Here is a 19271-nt window from a genome sequence, read left to right on the forward strand (position 1 = left end):
TACTATTATTAATGTAAGAAACTGGGTGCTTCCAATTTCAGGTCTGGAAAGAAGCGTGCCCTAGAAGAATCTCATCCTCTCCTTGGACCAAGCAACTCCCACCATCTCCCACCCCTGAGCTCCAGGCCAGTTGCCACCTCTTATCTCTTTGCCCAGTATCTGAAACAGTGGGATCACAATAAGACTGGCCTGCCTTGCAAGGTGGTTGTGCAGAGCTGTCCAGTGCTCGAAATCTCCAGTGCCCTGACCTGGATAGCCCAGGCAAGTATGACTTCTTCAGATCTTGGAAACTAAACATCTGCTGGTGGTCCCTGGCCCCAGGGAGGCTTGGTTGGCCTCAACCAGGGCCAGGGCCTTTTCGGTTCTGGCCCCAACCTGGTGGAACTCTCTGTCTGAGGACACCCGGGCCCGTCAGGATCTTCTATCATTTCAGTGGGCCTGTAAGACGGAGATGTTCCACCAGGCGTATGGTTGAGGTCAGCATGAGATCCTCACTGAGCCTCCCACCAGCCTCCCACTAAGTGTGGGGTTATACAGTGTCCACCAGCTGGCTGCCCAAAGTATGGGTACAACACGGAGCTATGTAGTGCCCATTCCTTAGCTGACCCACGTATGGGTTGCAGTACATTATCTGTCCACTTCCCTCCCCCTGTATGCTGATGGGCAGGAATCTGGAACTGACCCCACCTTGGGACAGTTATTGTTGATTTTATGATGAACTGTTATTTATGAATTGTTTTTAGTATTTGTATTGTATTTTTATAACTGCTGTAGCTCGCCCTGAGCCCGCTTGTGGGAAGGGCGGGTTAGAAATGTAAACAACAACAACAATGAGAAGAAGAAGAAGAAGAAGAAGAAGAAGAAGAAGAAGAAGAAGAAGAAGAAGAAGAAGAAGAAGAAGAAGAAGCAGGGTAGGCCTTGGTTAGCAATTGCATGGGAGACCTCCATGGAAGACCAGGGCTACAGAGACAGGTGAGGGCGAACCACCTCTGTTAATTTCTTGCCTTGCAAACCGCAGCGGGGAAGGGGGGTGCTGCCATAACTCGACTGTGACTTGATGGCATTTTCTACCACCATCAAATCCCTGGTAGAGGTAGTAAGAAGTAAGGGTGGGGGAGTCGAGTGGGGGTCTCATTGTGGGCCTAGGGATGGGGAAGTTCCCCGGTTGGGGCTGCCAGCGCCAGGCAACCCCTTCCCACACACTCCCTTGCTTTAATGGGGCGCATGTCTCCAGGCTGAGCGCAGCAAGCGTGATTCAGCTCCGACTGAGCCACAAGAGGCAGAAAATTGGCTTATTGTTCCGCTCGCTTCTCCCCCCAGCAGGACATGTGCTCAGCGAAGATGGATCGCCCCTCCCTGCAGGACACCCCTGGTGGGGGGGCTGTTCCGAAGGAGGGGGTGGGGACGAGAATCCCCCTCTCCCTCAGTCCTCGCCATTCCCAACCACGAGAGCTCCTTCTTTGGCCACCCGCCCTTTTGCGCAGGCTGCCCTTTCTCCTGCCCTTTCCTCCGAGGCTCTGCACTGCCCACGCCGCGCAGGCTCCGCGGGGCCGAGACTCTGTTTTTGTCCGGTGCTTGACTTTTTGAAGGATCTTGCTTTATTCTGAGTCAGGGGTGCAAATGTGGTGGGGACTTAAGGAACTTCCAGTGCTCGGAGTTTGTTCCGCAGTGATATGCAGTGCGATCCTGGGTCGAGTTACTCCGGGCCAAACTCTTTGCTTCCAGTTAGTTTAAACTGGAGCATCTCTGTGAAGGATTGCACTGTGAGTTGGGTGGTCGTTTTCCTGCCTTTTTTTCCATGCATGTCACTGCCTTTCGATCCACCTGACGAAGACCCTCTTGATTCCATTGAGTTTTATAAAAAGTTTACCCTGCATTAAAAGCTGACATTTCAAAACCCAGAGGTACCACTGAAGGTCATTAAGGCTGCAATCCTAAGCACATTTTCCTGGGAGTAAGCCCCACTGAATCATATGGACTTACTTTATTCACCTACACCCTACCTTTCTCCCCAATGGAGACCCCAAGCAGCTTACATTATTCGCCTCTCTTCCATCCTAGCCTCACAACAACCCTATAAGGTAGGTTAGGTTGAGAAAGTGTGACTGGCCCACATCACCCAGAGAATTTCGTGGCAGAATGGGGATTCGAACCTGGCTTTCCCAGATCCTGGCTCTCTCTACTTCTGAGCGGAACTGTTTGGGTTTACTCCCCAACGTTTATGTCAGCTGCTGTCTTGGCTTGTTTCTTCGTTGGGAGGGGGGCTCGGATCCGTAAGGACGGGATCAGAATTCGTCTAGCGTTGACTCATCAGCTTCTGGGATTACTCAGAGTAAACATTTCCTTCCCTTTAAACTGGAGAATTCCGACAAACAATCAATCCAGAGAGGATGAGCGAGGGAGGGAGGGAGGGAGGGAGGGAGGGAGGGAGGGAGGGTGTGTGTGTGTGTGTGTGTGTGTGTGTGTGTGTGTGTGTGTGTGTGTGTGTGTGTGTGTGTGTGTGTGTAAAATATGCCCTTACAGGTCAATTGCTCAATTTCCAAGAGGCGATCTGTGGGACCCCACCTGGAAACTCTCCCTTCTACTCAGCCCTACCTGGGACTATCCCCTCTGCCTTTCTGGTCTTCCCTCTTGGCTCCTAACCCTGGCCAAATGTGGCTTGTGCGCTTTCTCCGCGGAAAAGGAACTGCACTCTGCACATGTTCAGTGGCCTGGACTCCCAGGAATGAAAAAAAACCTCCTCCATCTTCTCCCTGTAAAGATGCCCTATCCCTCCTCGCCGGCTCAAGGGCGTTGATGTCTCCCGGAGATTGGATGCAGCGCACGGGTTGGATTCGGATCAGGCCTCCTTTTACCTCCCTCCTCGCCCGTCTCCTGCTCCCTCCCTTCTGAGGGGAGGCGCCCTGGCCGAATGAGGCCATTCAGATGGAAAGCTAGCCTGTATAAAACGCCACCTCCTTGGCGCACGAGGGGCTGAGAAGGAAGCGCGATGGGCACGGAGAAGCGGGCGCTCGGACCCTTCCGCAAGGTTTGGAGGGCAGGGCAGGGCAACAGGGCAGGGAAGGAGGCATTTGTGGCCAGGGTTCAAAGGGCGCCAGGCTCAGGGCGGTGTAGGTCTCTCTTGCCAGAGCAGGATTTGACTCCAGTAGCACCATAGAGCCAGACGAGATTTCCAGGGCATGCCAGAGCGAAACCCTGGGAGAGGTTTATAAAATTACGCACAAGGTAGAGAGGCTGGACAGAAAGAACTTTTTCTTCCTCTCTTATGCTATTAAACCTGGAGGGCATCCAACCAAGCTGATGAGCAGTAGATCCAGGACGGACCAAAGGAAAGACTTCTTTAGGCAATGAGTGGTTAAAAATGGCGAATTCACTGCCAGAGGATGGCGCAATGGCCACGGGCATAGACCGCTTTAAAAGGGGATTAGACAGTCATGGAGGATGGGTCACCTCTCAGCGGCTACTAAAGGAACTTCCACATGCAGGGGTGGAAGCCTCTGGATACCAGTGCCAGGAGGCAACACCAGGGGGTGACTTCGTCCTCTGTGTTCTGCTCATAGCAACTGGTTGGCCGCTGGGTAAGACAGGATGCTGGAATAGATGGACCGCTGGTCTGATCCAGTGGGGTTCTTCTTATGTTCTGCAAGCACAGAGGAAAGCGCCTGCTGGCTCCTCCCCGCATTAACCACGGCACGGAGACCTTCCCAGGCGTCGAGGCTCTGCCTTGACCCTTGGCAAATAGACATTCATCCCATTGACCACGAAGCCCTTCCTTTGAATCCCGGGAAGAGTGTATCCGAGTAGTGCCTCATGGGTTGGCAACGCCCTTCGAGCAGGCCGGGGGTTAAAGTGTGACACTGAAGAGAGCTTTCGAGGCTTCTGTCCTCTTGGAGCCCCAACCCGATTCCAGAAAAACCTGAACCCGCCCCTCTTGTGCCTCTCCAGGTCTCCAAGCCCCTGATGGAGAAGAAGAGGCGAGCGCGCATCAACGTCTCTCTGGAGCAGCTCAAAGCGCTGTTAGAAAAGCACTATTCCCACCAGGTGAGAGCCCCTCCCCACTTCCGGAAAGCAGTCTGAGTTGGGTGGGGGGTCTTGGAAAACTTTGTACATTGCAGGTGGGCCAAGGAAGGAAGGGGAGGGGGCGAGGACCGGCGTTCCACAGCCCCTTGCGTGGGAACCCATCCCTGCCATAGGGACCCCGTCTCAGCCCTGGCCCAAATACTTCCCCACTTTCAACACCGCTGGGAGTGGAATGCCGGAGGAGGGAGGAGCTCACATCATTCCTTGGCTTTGCTTTGAAAATCGCAGATCCGGAAGCGCAAACTGGAGAAAGCCGATATCCTGGAGCTGAGCGTGAAGTACATGCGAAGCCTACAGCATTCTGTCCAAGGTACAGCGCCCCGCATCTTGTCTGTACAAAAAGACGGGGCTCCCTATAGCTCCCGTCGTTTCCCTCTATCAAACCTTGGGGGTGATTGGTGAAAAGGGATGGGGACTGCCTTCTCCCCATCACAGAGACCCCCCGCCAGAGAAACACAGCTAAAGATCCAGTCGTGGACCTCCAAAGTGCCAGATACCAAATCATCACAAGCAAAGGAAAGATTGGGGGGATGCCAGAATGGGTGGGTGCCTCAAGACCCTAGCCTGTTTATTTTACTTCATTTATACTCCACCTTTCTCCCCAATGGAGACCCAAAGTGGCTCCCCAAATTCTCCCCTTCTCAATTTAATCCTCACAACAGCCCTATAAAGTAGGCTAGGCAGAGAATGTGTGACTGGTCCAAAGTTACTCAGCAAGCTTCCACGATGGCAGAGTGGGGGATTCGAACTTGGGTCTTCCAGATGCTAGCTAACCACTAGGCAAAGGTAGTTTTGCCATACTCTGCTGCTGAAGCATAAAGGTTAAGTGGTTGGGTTGCTAATGAGCACTCTGCTGGTTCGAATCCCTCCACCGCCAAGAGCTCAGTAGTTGGCCTTGCATAAGCCTCTCCTCCCAGCCCCTCAGCTATATTGAGAGGATAATAGTAACACTGACTTTCTTCACTGCTCTGAGCGGGGCACCAGAAGAGTGGTATATAAGCGCAATTATCGGTGGGGAGAATAGGGATTAACCCCCACCACTCCCACTGAAGGAGCCTCCATGCAGTTAATTCAAGGGTTGTGCTTTCCACTCCGAATTAACTGAGCCACTCCAAGTTAACTGATCCGGGGTTGCAATGCCGCGTCGCGCCCGGGGTCCGACCGCTGACGCCTCTCTCCCCCGCCAGGGCTGCTGCCTCCGCCGCCGACCAAGAGTGCCGACTACCAGGCCGGCTTCCGCAGCTGCCTGCAGGGCGTGCGCCAGTTCCTAGTGAGCTCCGAAGCGTCCGGCGCTGCCTCCTCCTTCCTGCTGCTCCACGACTTCGCCCGCGCCCTGCCCGCCTCGGGCGCCTTCAGCACCACGGACAGCGCCCCGGAGGCGCGCCTCGCTCCCCGCTGGCCCAGCCCGGGGAAGGCCAAGCCGGCCAAGGCGCCGCCAGCCAGGGGCAACCAAGCGCCCGTCCCGTCGGGAGCGGCTCGGAGGCAGCCCGGGAACGACGCCACCAGCAGCCAGCGGGGCCCGGGCGGAGAGGTCCGGCTGTGGCGGCCTTGGTAAGATGCGCCCCGAACAGGCTCTGCAGCGCCCCCGGGAGGCTCGCCGAGATGCGCCTGCCTTGCCAGCTCCACCGAAGGGCTAAAGAGTCACCTGGCTTCTGAGCTGGCACCAGAGTCTTCCAGCATCTTCTAGGCTTGCCAATCTCCAGATGGGGCCTGGAGATCTCCCGGAATTACGACTGCTCTTCAGACTACATAGATCAGTTCTCCTGGAGTTCCCTCCAGCTGCTCTGGAGGGTGGACTTTCTGGCATTATACCCTGCTGAGGTCCTTTCCACTCCCAAACTGCACCCTCAGGCTCCACCACAAAATCTCCAGGAATGTCCCTACCAGGAGCTGGCAACTGTAATCACCCTACCCAGTCTTCCTAGCTAGGTGGGCTGCAATATGTCCTGGTGGGCAGACCCTCCTGGACCAGTTTATAAGGGGGCAGTGGTGATGTCATGAGCGGGTGGGATCCACTGAAGTGGGCTATCTCGGCTTTGGACCTGTTATCATTTGCAATAATACTAACGCTTTATTAAAAAACAGTTTCTAAAAACAGACTCCCAGCTGGAGGTTGCCATCTCCCAAATTCAAAGCTGGTTTTTCTTTAAAAGTCAGAGGTGTGGGGCAAGCAGTATTCTAGGTGGGGCGATAGCCTTGCCCTCTTATTTCAGTTTGAGTAGCCCTTCTAGGTTTGGAGACTTTGCAGGATAGGCAAAGTAGGAGAGAGTTGCGATGGGAGGGGGAGCTGCCACCTAGGGTTGAAAAGATAGCTCCTCTCCCTTTAATAGAACCTTAATGGGATGTTATTTACTTCCATGCCAGGAAAAGCTTCAATGCCCATTAAACATCTATTTAAAGGACAGGACGTTTTCCTCTGGATCCCTTGGCAACTTTAGCTACGCCTGTTGACGGGCTGGAGAAAACAGAAACGGGAAAACAAAGTGACAACTTTCTTTGCAGTGGCCTACAGAAAATAGGGGATAGGGGTAAACAAGGGTGAGGTAAGAAAAATGCTCAGCTTAGCTCTTGCACCTTCCACTGCATCTGGCTATGCCAAAATCAGCTGGTGAAAGACCACCTGTTCATGGTTGCAGCTGCTGCTAAAGGCACCGGAGCAGAAGGTTGGCAACCTTCCTGCGAAAAGCTGGTGCCTTTTATTTGTACCTTTCTCGATTTCCCCTCTGAGGAAAGAGAATCTTACCGAAGCCTCATTTTTGTACTGATCAGTATTTTTATAATGGTTCTTTAAAAAAAAAAAGTTGTGTATTTTTTAAAATGTTGACTTTTAAAATAAAGGTTTTCTCTCTCTCTCATCTTGGTGTGAGCCTCTTGCTTCCCAACTGGTGGATCCTAAGTCTCGGAGATAGCTCCTTTCTGAACAAGGGGGCTAAACCCGAATACCTGTAGGCTGCTACCTGCATAACAGCAAAGCCAAAATCTTGGGCTAGGCCCTATAAACTTACAAGGGGTTTCCTGACAGCCTTGAGCAAGCTCTGCACTTTAATAGACCGGGGAGGCTGGCTCTTGACCACCCTGGCCACAAATCAAAACTAGCAGAGGAGTCCTAAGCAAAGCTACATATACCCAAGTCCACCGGAAGTTGAAGTCAATAAGCCTAGTAGGACAAAATTCTGTTTAGGTTACACTTGAAGGATAACTAAATCAGACAATCACTGGGGAGTCTGATGAGGTTCCTATAGAAGGCAGATACTTCTCACTCAAGGTGACCCCTCCATTCCAAAGGGCAGCTTTCAAGGCAATTAAACACATCATGCAATAAAGTGATGCCGTTTTACTACTTGGAGAGCAGGCGTGCTGCCCGCTGACCCAATAAAATGGCCTGCTTTGCCCCTGAACTGTTAACTGCAGCTGAATTTGAAGAAATCTGCAGGTGAAGTTTTGTACAGCCTAGAAGCAATCATCGGCTTGCACAGCCAGCCTTCTTCCTTAGAAGGGGACTGCAATATTTCCAGCTGTTAAGAGCAGTACTTTCATAGTGCCTGCTATAGATCGCCAAAGTGCCTGCTATAGATCGCAATCCTTCCGAATAGCCCTGTAAGGAAGCTCAGTATTGTTACCCTTTCTGAGGTTAAGCTAGATCAAGAAGTGAACTGTGTCTTACGAAAGCTCATACCCTCCAATAAATTTTGTCAGTCTTATAGGTGCTACTGGTCTCTTTCTCGTTTCCACTGAGGTTTAGCTTGTGTGGTTTGCTTTCATGGCAGAGGAGACATTCGAACTCAGGGCTTCTCCATTTGCAGTCTGCTCTGGTCCCCATTAGGTGAAATCAAGTTGCTGTTAAAGGTGTAGGAGCTGGTACAAAGCTGGCGACTGTAGAGAGTAATCCTTGACAACTACATGAGGAACTGGAATGAATGAAAATGCCAAACACTCCCAATGCTAGGCTTCGATGCCAGATTTGGCTCCAATTCAGTTCTGTTGCCCAACTTTTCTTGCAAAAACAGTTCTGTGTTGTTCTACCTTTCAAAATGGGCAGACAGTTTCTTTGTAATGGCAAGGGAAGGGTTTCCGGGGGTGTGGGGTTGATAGTGTGGCTTCAGTCATTCAATAAGCACTATTCAGTGGAAATGAACCAAAAAAACCTTGCCCTCCAAGGAGGATGCCTACTGAATCTCTGCATGAGTTACTGTTCTGGGCTGGCTTGCTTCTAGTCAGAAAGCACATCCAGTCTAGTGACTCATGAAGAAGCACACCTGGCAGGTTCTATGGAGGGAACAGGTCATTCTTTTTCTCCCTTAAAAAAGATATGACACTGAAAATTGCCTCCAGTTAAGAAAAAAAGCTTGCCTCACATATACAAAACTTTACGAGTCCTGCAGGAGCACTTTCTCACTCTGGGTCCACACCTGCAAAATGAAACAAACTCCACAAAATCCCTGTGAGAACGAACATTATGGACACTACAGCATTTTGCCAATTAAACCACAAGTGTTTCATAAATGTGAAGCTAGTTCAGGTCACACCCCATTTGCTCTCCTTCTGGCACGAATAATTGTCCCCAGTTTTTGTTCTGTAGGAACAGAATTGTTCCTATAAGCAGCGATTGCATTTTTAAATCCTTCTTTGAAAGGTGCCAAACTGACTTCTTGACAATGGCAAAGATTGCTAAGTGGGCTTATCCCTTGCGGTTGGCCCAACACCCTGACGGTCAGGAAACACCTGGTATCGAGAGAAAAGGATGGAGAATTCTTCACCCACGACTTTCTGGGGATCAGGCTGCTGCCCAGGGCCCAAGCTGGAGCAGGCCGTTGCATTTCAAAGTGCCACTTCCGTCCTCAGCAATTTATAAGTGGCCCTTTTGGAGGGGTTGCTGATTAACTGGCCTGTTCAGAATTTCCTGCCGTAAGCATCCTTGGACAAAGAGTGGGGTTGTTAGAGTGGGGTGGAATCTCAATGAAGACCAATAAAGGAGAGAAGGAAAAAGAGTCCCTCTATTGTGAATGCTCTTTTCTTTCTTAGCCACAAGCGAGGCATGGGGCGATCGATCTTTGAGAGGAGTCGCAGCCTTGGACTAGGAAGCATAAGGGATCTTTGCAGCAAACAGTGCTAAAAGTGGGCAGGAGATGAGGGCATCACTTAGCCAGAGTTGGGCCAAGCTTGTAACAACATCTGGGTGTCCACATAGGAGGGGCTATGGCTCAAAAGTAGAGTGTCTGCTCAGCATGCAGAAGATCCCAGGTTCAATGAAATCTCTAGGTGAAAGGATCCGGTAGCAGATAATATGTAAAACCTCTGCCAGAGACCGTGGAGAGCAGGGCCATATTAACCCATGGCTGGGCCTCTAGGCTTTCAGGTGTTTTGGGGGTCCTCCAGCACTTCACTCTTTCACTCCACTGCAGCTGGCAGCCTGACCCAGGTACAGTAGGTACTTGACCGCAGTAGTAGTAGTAGTAGTAGTAGTAGTAGTAGTAGTAGTAGTAATATTTGATTTATATACCGCCCTTCGGGATGACTTAACACCCACTCAGAGCAGTTTACTAAGTATGTTATTATTATCCCCACAACAAAACACCCTGTGAGGTGGGTGGGGCTGAGAGAGCTAGAAGCAGTGACTGACCCAAGGTCACCCAGCTGGCTTCAAGTGGAGGAGTGGGGAATCAAACCCTGCTCTCCAGATTAGAGTCCTGCGCTCTTAACCACTACACCAAACTGGCTACACCAAACATAGCCCTATATCCATTTTGAGGGTCTCATGAAGAATTCTATTCATAATTTAAAAAGCATTTTTATTGTGAGAGTAGAACTCTTCAGGAAAGCATATTTTGGGGGTATAATTGTTCAATACTGTAATATTTTGAAGTGAATAAAATTTTTATTATTTGTTAAGAATATATAATTTATGGATGATTGATTTAATATAAGAGACAATTTGTTTCACTTCAATAAGGAAGCAGTTAATTATCTTATTAATAGAGGTTATATAAGAAAATCAATTAATTGTAATTTATGCAGGAGTGCGCCTCAGCAGAAAAAATTGATGGGCCCCTAGTCCCTGTGGGGCCCCTAGGCTTCGGCCTAGTCAGCCTTATGAACAATATGGCTTCGGCCTAGTCAGCCGTATGAATAATACAGCCCTGCTGGAGAGCTGCTGCCTGTCAGAGTAGACAACTTGACCTTGAAAGACCAAAGGTATAAGGCAGTTCCATGTATTCAAAATTTAGTGGGCACAGGAGTTCTCTGGGGGAAAAACAGTTGTCCTGCCTGGCCTGAGACTCAGAAACCGGCCTAGAGAAAAAAAGTGCCTTGTTCCTTTAAGAGATGCTTAATGGGATGTTATTGACATCCATGCACTTCAGTTGCCCATTTCCACACATTACATTGCTCTTAAAGGGACAGGATATTTTTCTCAGGGTTGGTTCCAGGTTTAGGGGGCCCCGGGCAGAAAGTGACTGGGGCTCCCTCCCCTCCTCTGCCCACCATCAACCTCCAACTTACAGCATCCTTCCCACCTATCTACATGCCCCACACCTGCCAGTGTGTCCTTCTGAGTCCTCCCACCGTGCACGCTCACATCTGCCCACAGCCCCTTTCCCCAACGGTGCCAGGTAGTGCATAATGAAGACTGCTATTGCTGTGGCTGCCAAAAGTTATCACCACTTGCTGTACACAGCAGCAATGAGCAAAACATACTGCTGAGAGTAAGGGTGGCAGAGGACTTCTAAGTGGCTGGGGGACAGAGGCACTGACAGTTGGTAAAGCATATATATGGGCAAGGGGTCAAGGGCAGCAGCCCCTGCTAGAAGCCCTCTGCCCTGACAGCTGCCCTACCTCGGGGTAAACATGCTAGTCCTGATTTTATCCTCCAGGTCTGTTGGTAACCCTTATCTCTTCCTGCCACATGGCTTTGTCATCAAGTGTCTTCCACTTACATATCTGCAGCTCAGCCGCTTTGAGATCTTCCAATACTGGAAAGCATTAACGTAAAAAAAAGCCACTAGATTAACAGCAGTTTGCAGCCACGGTTGTAATATCGAGGATCCAGAACTTCTCAAGTGCTGGAGTGAGTCCATATTATTGTCATCTTCGGAGAGGTATGATCAGTGGAAGGTGAACCCATTTCATGTACCTACCAACGTTCACATAGTTATTATTTCATGTACACCAGCTTTGAAAATATGGTTAGGTCTATTAATGGCTATTTTGCCATGAGAACTACATAGAACCTCCATGTTTAGAAGCAGTATATCTGTGAATACCCAGGTGCTGGGGGTTATCAGCAGAAAAGAGCTCTTTTGAGTGTACGCTGCCAGAGCCACAGGTTTTTTAGGTGTTGATTTAAAAAGACAAAACAAAGCCTTAAACCATACCAACCTAAAACTGCAAAAAAATTAATGTATGGCAGAGAACAACTGCTTAGCACTCTGCTTGAGAGCTCTGTGGGGATACGTGGTTGGAAACTGTGTACCACATGATCCGGGGTGTGATCTCACAGGCCAAAACATAATCTTATAGTTTTAAAATTGCCTTAGACTGTGAGGGGCATTATACTTAATTTGAAGGGCATTCTACCTCTACTTAGCACTGATCAGATTTAATTTGCATACACTTCACTCGCTGAACATTTTTCCTGGTCATATTAGAGGCAGGAAGGGAGGTGGGAAGCATTCTTCCTACGAGGGAAGCCAAACTGGTGTAGTGGTTAGAATGTCAGGCTCGGATTGGGAAGACCTGGGTTCAAATCTCCATCACTCTGCCATGAGTCACCTTAAGCCAGTCCCTTTCTCTCTCAGCCTAAATTGGTTAGGCTGTGAAGTGGGAGGCTGGGGAAACCGTGTATGATGCCCTGAACTTTTAGAGGAAGGCTGAGATAAAATTTTGTGCATGTTGCATCTACTAGCCTCTGGGTGGCAGTGTTCCCACACAAGCCTCCAGTCGATGCTGTACTAAATGCAACCTACACATTCTGTTGGCCCAAGCAGGGCCAGTCATTAGGGAGTGGTAGCCCATCTCAGCAGATTCTCTGTTCAAGGGCAGCAAGGGCTGCTGTGACATCTTCAGGGGCACCATTTGAATTGTACATTTCAGGAACCGAAATATCTTGGGACACCTCTGGGCCTGGGAAGAGCCAGAGCCACTGGAAATGCTTTGTCTTTGCCAAGGCTTTTCTGAATACCTTAGAATTCGAAAAACCTCCTGCTGTGGTCTGTAGCAGATGTGCAATTGCGGCCATACCTTGAATGGAACAAAAGCCAAAGGACCAGCTACGCTGGCTTCATCTACTGATTTGGTTCCCTCTCCAGCTGAATATGAGACAAAGGGCTCCAACCCCCACATCCCCAGTGAACAGCTGCCCACTGATTGGCTCTCTTCCCAACAGAGGATGAGGCAAAGGGCTCTAGTTCCTACTTTCCAAGGGACCAGAAGCAAAAATTTGGGGAGAGTTCTCACTTACCTGCTTCTCTTTGCTTGTGTCTTGGCATGGGGAAGTGAGAAATGGAGGGACTTTAAAACTTCTTTACCTTTTGGGGTGTGTGTGTCAAGAGTCCTTTGCTGCAGATAAAGTACTCTATGCAAATGAGTACAAGTGTGCATAGGGATTCTAGCCATCAGTTGTTGGAGGCTGGATTAAGCGTGGGGGTTGCCAGTTTTGTGTCTCGAGTATATCAATAACACTTGCAGGAAACTGGGGCAGCCTTTTGCAGCAGGCAATCTGAGACCGGCCTTCCCTGCCAGTGGGGAAGAGTTCTAAAGCAATGCTCCCAGTTCCTGAAATGAGCACTATTGGAATGAATACAAAGGAAGGAGAAGGTGGTGGGAGAATGAAGTTTTGTAAAGATACAGCCAGACAACAGATTTAAACATAGCTGCCTGACACATCCCTTTTTCTGGTCCCATTGTGGCTTCAAGTCAAACAGGTTCGGCAGGTTTTTGAAGCAATACAAAAGCCTAGTAAATCTGTTTATCAGAGGCAACAGTGGGTTATTCATCATGATATCATGCAATGAGACGGGAGACACCCCCTTCCAGGGGAGGGCAGCTGCCTCTGTGCCTGATTCTGCAAGACTCTGACGTTTTTGTAGAAGAAGAGGACCGAGAAGAACAGTTATAGAAGGATTTTTTTAATCCACTTTTACAGAAAGAAACCCTCAAAACTTTCGAAAAAAGAGCAAAACTACAAACCATTTGGAAAATTTGGTGATTAAAATGCTTATCGTTTTAAGACAAATCCACTCAGATCCCTATTAGAAAGTTGTTTTTGCACAGCGTGAAACATCACAGACGTGGAGGGGGGGAAGCCCCAGAAAGCGCACAGATGTTAAAAGTCACATGGAGAACAATTCTTTAGAGAAGTGGGCGGAATTCTCGGCAGGAGTTTCGTGCAGAAGGTAACAAAAAACACCCACCATTTTCAAGCAGTAAAAAGGTCTTGTCTGGTTAGGCCAAAGGATTTCAACAGCCTTTACAGAACTCCTTATTAACAGTGGCTGTGGATCCCCCCCCCCGCCCCCCAAAATACTAGTTTAATAAAAACCAGGGATCAGATTTCTGAGAGGGTGACCCCAACACATTTTGAAAAGTATTGCCTTGCGACACTACAAAGTTAAAAAGATACAGTACGACAAAGAGTTAACTGCCTCAATTTTCCCCAGTTGCAAAATTCTCACACTAGATTATCAAGAGTAATAATAAATGACCAGCATTGTTATTTTTAAACCCTGGAAGGCACAATATCCTTTGATTTTAGGGGAGGATGGAATTGGCAGCGATGGAGAATTAACTGTTGGACTGTGGAGATTTCCCTGGCTAGAATTTCATGTTGCAAGGTACCGTTACCCCTTCACATGTACATGGTCTCCTGTCCCTGCACCAGTTGATGTACTCTTTGATATTTTCACACTGGAGGCAAAAACAAAAAAAACAACCCTGACTTCTGTCCTCTTTTCTACACTAGACTATTTTTTAAGTAATATAGAATAAGGGAGGCAGGAAATTGGCTCTGCAACCCCCTCCCACCCTGGAATTTGCTGCCCTTATCAAAAGCATCATGGCCATGCTTAGCAAATGCCCCTCCAAAGCCCTGCAGCTGTAAGGTTCACCATCAAACATTTGCAATGCAATGCAAATGAATGCAAACAAACCCTTTCTACTGGAAAAAGCCAAATTCCATTATTCACTACATTTTCAATACACTCGAGCTGCAGTTGAGCTGAACGGAGAACCTCGAAGCTCAAAGTTGATTGGGGGGGGAGTGGAGTGGGGGGACACTCCCTTTTGCAACCAGGAGGCAGTAAAATCATTTGGGGGGGGTTGACTTTGAATAGCAAAAATTTAAAAAAGTAAGAAGAGGGAAACTGTGTGTATGGCACCCCCTGCCCAACACACGCTAGAATCTGCCCCCTGCAGCTTCTATGATAAGTTCTGTTACCTTTGTGGGTTTAAAGGAAATAGTGACTGAAAAAGCAAATTAGCGGCAATGGCTCATTTTAGTAGTATACATCTCAAAGTGCAACCCCCTCCCCCCCAAAAAAACTTGACTCCCTTTCACATTCGACACCACAAATACATGCACGTACAACTACCCCTTCTTCAACCACGAGGAAAAGGAGTTTCGTTCCCAAAGTTCTGTAGAAGCTTTAAAAAGGACGTAAAACTACCAAATAGTCTTTCATTTTAACCTGCATTTGGAAACTGCCATAGTATAGAATTAGCGGGCAGAGGATGAGCAGGTCCTTCCGTTTTATAATGGTGATTTGCCGCAATGGAACCGCCATTTGCAAAGGCAGTTGAGCTTAGATTATAAAGTGCCCGGAACAAACGGATGGCTATTTCCCATCATGCTCTGTTTGTGCAAATTCCCCAGTTTATGATCAAAAAGTCATTATCCCTATGTCAAGCGTTCATGGTTTTGGATGGCCCAGAATCACACAAAGGACTGTGCCATGCAATCCATTTTCCTTTTGTGTGTGGGGGGGGGGGGCGGAGGGGGGAAGGACAGAGCGGAGCTCTTTTTCTTTCCGTAAGGCACAACTCAATTACATTACACAAGGGAAAACAGGCGGGAGATGGCAGCTGTTTATGAGAATGCTGCGGGAGAACATTAGAAGAAATCATATTTTGTATTTTGGGAGATATGAGAACAAGCAGTTCTTATGGCAGAAGATAATCCGTTTAAAGCCTAGACTCTCGACACTTGGGGCTGGGCCAGCCTCCACCTGGGGATATGGGTACCATTTGCATCAGATTCGTGCCAGGCTGCCTACAGGAAAGAAAACCCTTTCTCTGTCTGCATCTATCTAAAGCGGTGGATAGCAAAGAGGTTCAGCTCTCTCCCCCTTCCGCCCCAAATTAAGTGGTTTTCTTTCTGTCAATTTTGCAGAGAACTTTTCATTGCAGGGTACTGCCTGGTGGCCAGATCTGCTATTTCATCCTGTAAAGGTGAGTGCTTTCACTTGGTTTCTCTCTCAGGGCCAAACTACAAGTGACGAATGACACAGGTTGGACACTTGTCAGCTTCCCTCAAGTTTTGATTGGAAATGTAGGCAGCTTGGTGGAATGTTGGACAAGTGACAGTTGAAAAGTCCATTGGACAGCAGTTGGAGAGCCAAGCTGCAAGACTAGGATGCCTACATTTCCCATCAAAACTTGATGGAAGCTGACAAGTGTCCAACCTGTGTCATTCGTCACTTGTAGCTTGGCCCTCATACAGGGATGACCATGAAATGAAAAGCTTGGATGATCCGTGCAAGGGAATGAGGTGGAATAATGGACTTCACCTCTCTTGCTGAACGTGAAGGTCACATTTTTTTTAAAAAAAGATTCCCCTCTACTTAAAAAAAACTCTCCACAAGTAGAAAACAAGCACAGCAGGGATGACCTAGAACTTCTCTTCCTGCTGTGATAGTTTTCTACTTGCAGGGAGGGTCTGATTTCTTGTTTCATGGAAGACAGCATTAAAAAAACCCCTCATCTCTGCAGACTCAGAAACGCATGGCAAATATTCATCTCATAAAACTGACAATTTTATCATAGCTCTCATTTTGTTTCAAGATGCTTCAGTGCATATCAACCGGCTGTCCGCTTCCTCCTTTTCACTACCAAGAAGCGGAAAATTGTGGTGGTTAGAGTGTCAGAGTGGATCCACATTCAAATCCCCACTCTGTCATGAAATTTATTGAGTGACAAAGCTGAGTGTCTCGGTCAAACCAATCACTGTGAGGATAAAATGGGGTGCAGGGGAAGAAACACTATCACCCTTCTGAGCTCCTCGGAGGAAAAGCAAGACAAAAAACGGACTAGACAAACCCTAAAGGTCCATCTACGTATTAATTCCAGATGCTTCTCTTATGCATGGATCGGGTCATTGAACTGCAGGACTTTCCCCTCTCCTGAAATGTTTGTTGGGTCACTGTCTTGTCTTGGCTACTGTCAGAAACAGATCACAGCAGGAGGTCATTCTTACAGGGTGACTGGGTCTTAGCTGGAGATCTTACTTCTAATTTGACAGCTCCCAGACAGTGAGAGGGCAGCAGCCTCTATTTATAGCAGTCTGCAGAGCTGCCCCAGGGCAGGTGGGGGAACAGGGTGCACGGTGAGTCTGGCGGAGAGCCTGAGATGCAGTGGCTGCTGTTCTTTTTCACTGCTGGGGAGCCATTTAACAGCAGGGTTAAGACACGGCAACCCCGCGCTCCCGCCAACAAAGAAACCTAGATTTGAGTGGTTCTGTGTCCCCTGGAGAGTCAAAGACACTTCTTTGCTGACACAGAGAGGCACTCGAACCTGGACGGTGTTAATGTTAATGGGAAGGCCCCAACGGCAGGGAGAATGTCAGAAGGCAAGGGGAAGACCAATTAAGAACAGCACAGCAGAGAGAATGGTGGACAAGAGCAAGGAAGAATTGGGTTCAAATGTCAGATTCAGCCCCCAAGCTTGTCGGGTGTCCCTGGACTCTCAGCCTCGCCTATTTCACATAGATGCTGAGAAGTCAACAGTGCCCCCCCTTTCCAATTGCCTGGGCCTCTGTTCCTTCCAAACAATCCCTTTTCCTCAAGGCGCACAGGGATTCTGCCAGGAAAATCCATTTGCTAATTTGCCATATGCTGACTCCAAAGTGGAGAGCTCCGTCCGGCTTCCAACCATCTTGAAACTGGGCCTCTAAGCCCCTGATGCTTCCTGCTGGCTGCAACACCTCACTGCTCAAAGAGACTCTGCAGGCGATCAGAGGCACCCTCCGGCCAGCAGAGAAACAAACAGTCTGAATGAATGCAAAGGTTTTCAGGGATCCAAAACTGGCAGGCACTGATGGAGGCAAGCTCCTGCGCGCGCACACACCTGAAATGGCTCACTTCCACCATGGTTTCTGCTTTGAGTTCTCCAGCTCAGTCACTTTCGTTCTGCTAACTGCAGGGTCGTCAAACTGTGCACAGAAATCCCAGCAAGCAAAAGGCACCCCTTTCCATTTTTGCAGCAGGCATACCAAAACTTGGTATTACCCAAAATGCACGGTGCCACCACAAACAGCAGCGCTGTCCGCCTTGACTGGCAATGCAAAATCCATTCTGCATCAAAGTGGAGTGTTTTTCTGCCCTTGCAGGTGGCAGCCGCAGCAGCAGCAGAGCATGGACATTACTTCTATGATTTTTGTATTGCCAGATATTCTTTTCAGAGAACGAGACGCAGGGCTGCCAATTCCAGCAGCAGCTCCGGGTTTGCTATAACACCTAGTTCTGGCTGCAGTTGCCCATGAACAGGAAAAGGAGAAGTGTTGGGATTTTAGTGAGTGTTTCCATTTCAGTCATGAAAGAGTTGAACTATTTGTGTTACTAAGCGAGTAAACTTATTTGCACGTAACCACTAAGGCCTCGAATAAGGATTCCCTCCAAGGAAAGAGGAGTCACTAGTCTTAATGAAGTAGAATTAGGATTTTCTATTGGGCAGCCTGTTTATTGGGGGGCAATTAAGAGATGCTATATACTGAAGTTTTATTGCTCTTTGTCTCAGTTGCTTTTCTCAGTCTCTCTCACTCGCTTTTCTAGCAAGATGTAGTCAGTTTAGCAATTTATTATTTTTCACCCAATATAACCCTATTTTTTTTAGCCTTTAGTAAAGTATTCTTACAGAGCTACACTGGAGTGTGTGTCTGTTCTCATTAATTCCAATGCACAAACTTTGCATTAACTCTGCTAATTTCCAACAAGAAGCCTACCTTGGACTGGGATCGGCTACCAACTGCAACCCAGAAGCCAGGTCAGAGGGATGATGGGGCAGTATCCCAACACCGGTGGAGACACAGGACTTCAGCATAATACTTGAAAGGAAGGTGGCAACGGGTTTCACGTGGGCCACAGAAGAGCATGTCCTGGAAATCTAAAGCTGCCGGTTGTATCCCGAGAACGTGGGGAAGCAGGGCGAGGAATCTGCTTCTCCACACTGAGGCCACGCACATACTTCCTCTCCACGGGGGGCCTCATCCTGCAACACTTAACTCCTGAAGATAATCAATCGGGCAATTTTTAAAAAAATTAACAGAGATCTAAATTTGGACCTTTGTTGAGCTCTCATTGACAAACGGAACACACAAAGTCTTGGTAATGGGGTCCCTGGCTCCTTTGAGAAATGCTTTGCCTCCCTTTAAAAGCCACTCTGAGAAATTGTAACCCCATCCCACATTGCACCAGCATTATGGTAACAACCGCCTTACCCAGCAGTGCATTGCAGTATTGTTCGATACAGAGAAATTCATGCACAACTTCACACCTAACAGAGTACCAGGAAGGGGGGGGGGGGCGAAACCGGGGTATTAAAAAAGAAAATCCAAAAATTCCTGATGAGCCTTGACATTTGATTGGCTCATGCCACTGGCAGGAAGAAAAAGAATCATGCAGCCGCTTCCTCCGGGGCTCTCCTCTTCACCAGACAGGAACGAAGACTGTCGAGGTGTCGTTCAGACCAACGGGCGTGGACTTCAAGCGATTTGGAACCAACGCTTGCTTCCTGGAAGCATGCCTTCTTTCTTTCCCTCTCCCTCCCCCTTCTGAAAACACACACACACACGCACAAGAGACTGGCGTAGGGCTTCTTTGGTGCTTGGCCCAGTCCCGACAATGAAGTCCAGGCCAGAAGAAGAGGGAGAAGTTGTCGTGAGAAACCAAACCGACAGCATGCACAACGGCCTCTCGCGGGGTCAACTC

The 19271-nt window shown here is 48.7% G+C and overlaps 1 protein-coding gene across 1 annotated transcript; it reads left to right on the forward strand.

The window, feature by feature from the left end:
* Nucleotides 1-3019: 3019 nt before the first annotated feature.
* Nucleotides 3020-5635, forward strand: HES3 (hes family bHLH transcription factor 3). The gene is made up of 4 exons (XM_055001184.1): nt 3020-3028; nt 3946-4041; nt 4309-4390; nt 5268-5635. The coding sequence occupies exons 2-4, from the start codon at nt 3961-3963 to the stop codon at nt 5633-5635; spliced, it is 531 nt and encodes a 176-aa protein (XP_054857159.1). The 5' UTR covers nt 3020-3028; nt 3946-3960.
* The last annotated feature ends 13636 nt before the right edge of the window (nt 5636-19271 follow it).

This window comes from Eublepharis macularius, chromosome 17, assembly GCF_028583425.1.
Source record: "Eublepharis macularius isolate TG4126 chromosome 17, MPM_Emac_v1.0, whole genome shotgun sequence".
NCBI lineage: Eukaryota > Metazoa > Chordata > Lepidosauria > Squamata > Eublepharidae > Eublepharis > Eublepharis macularius.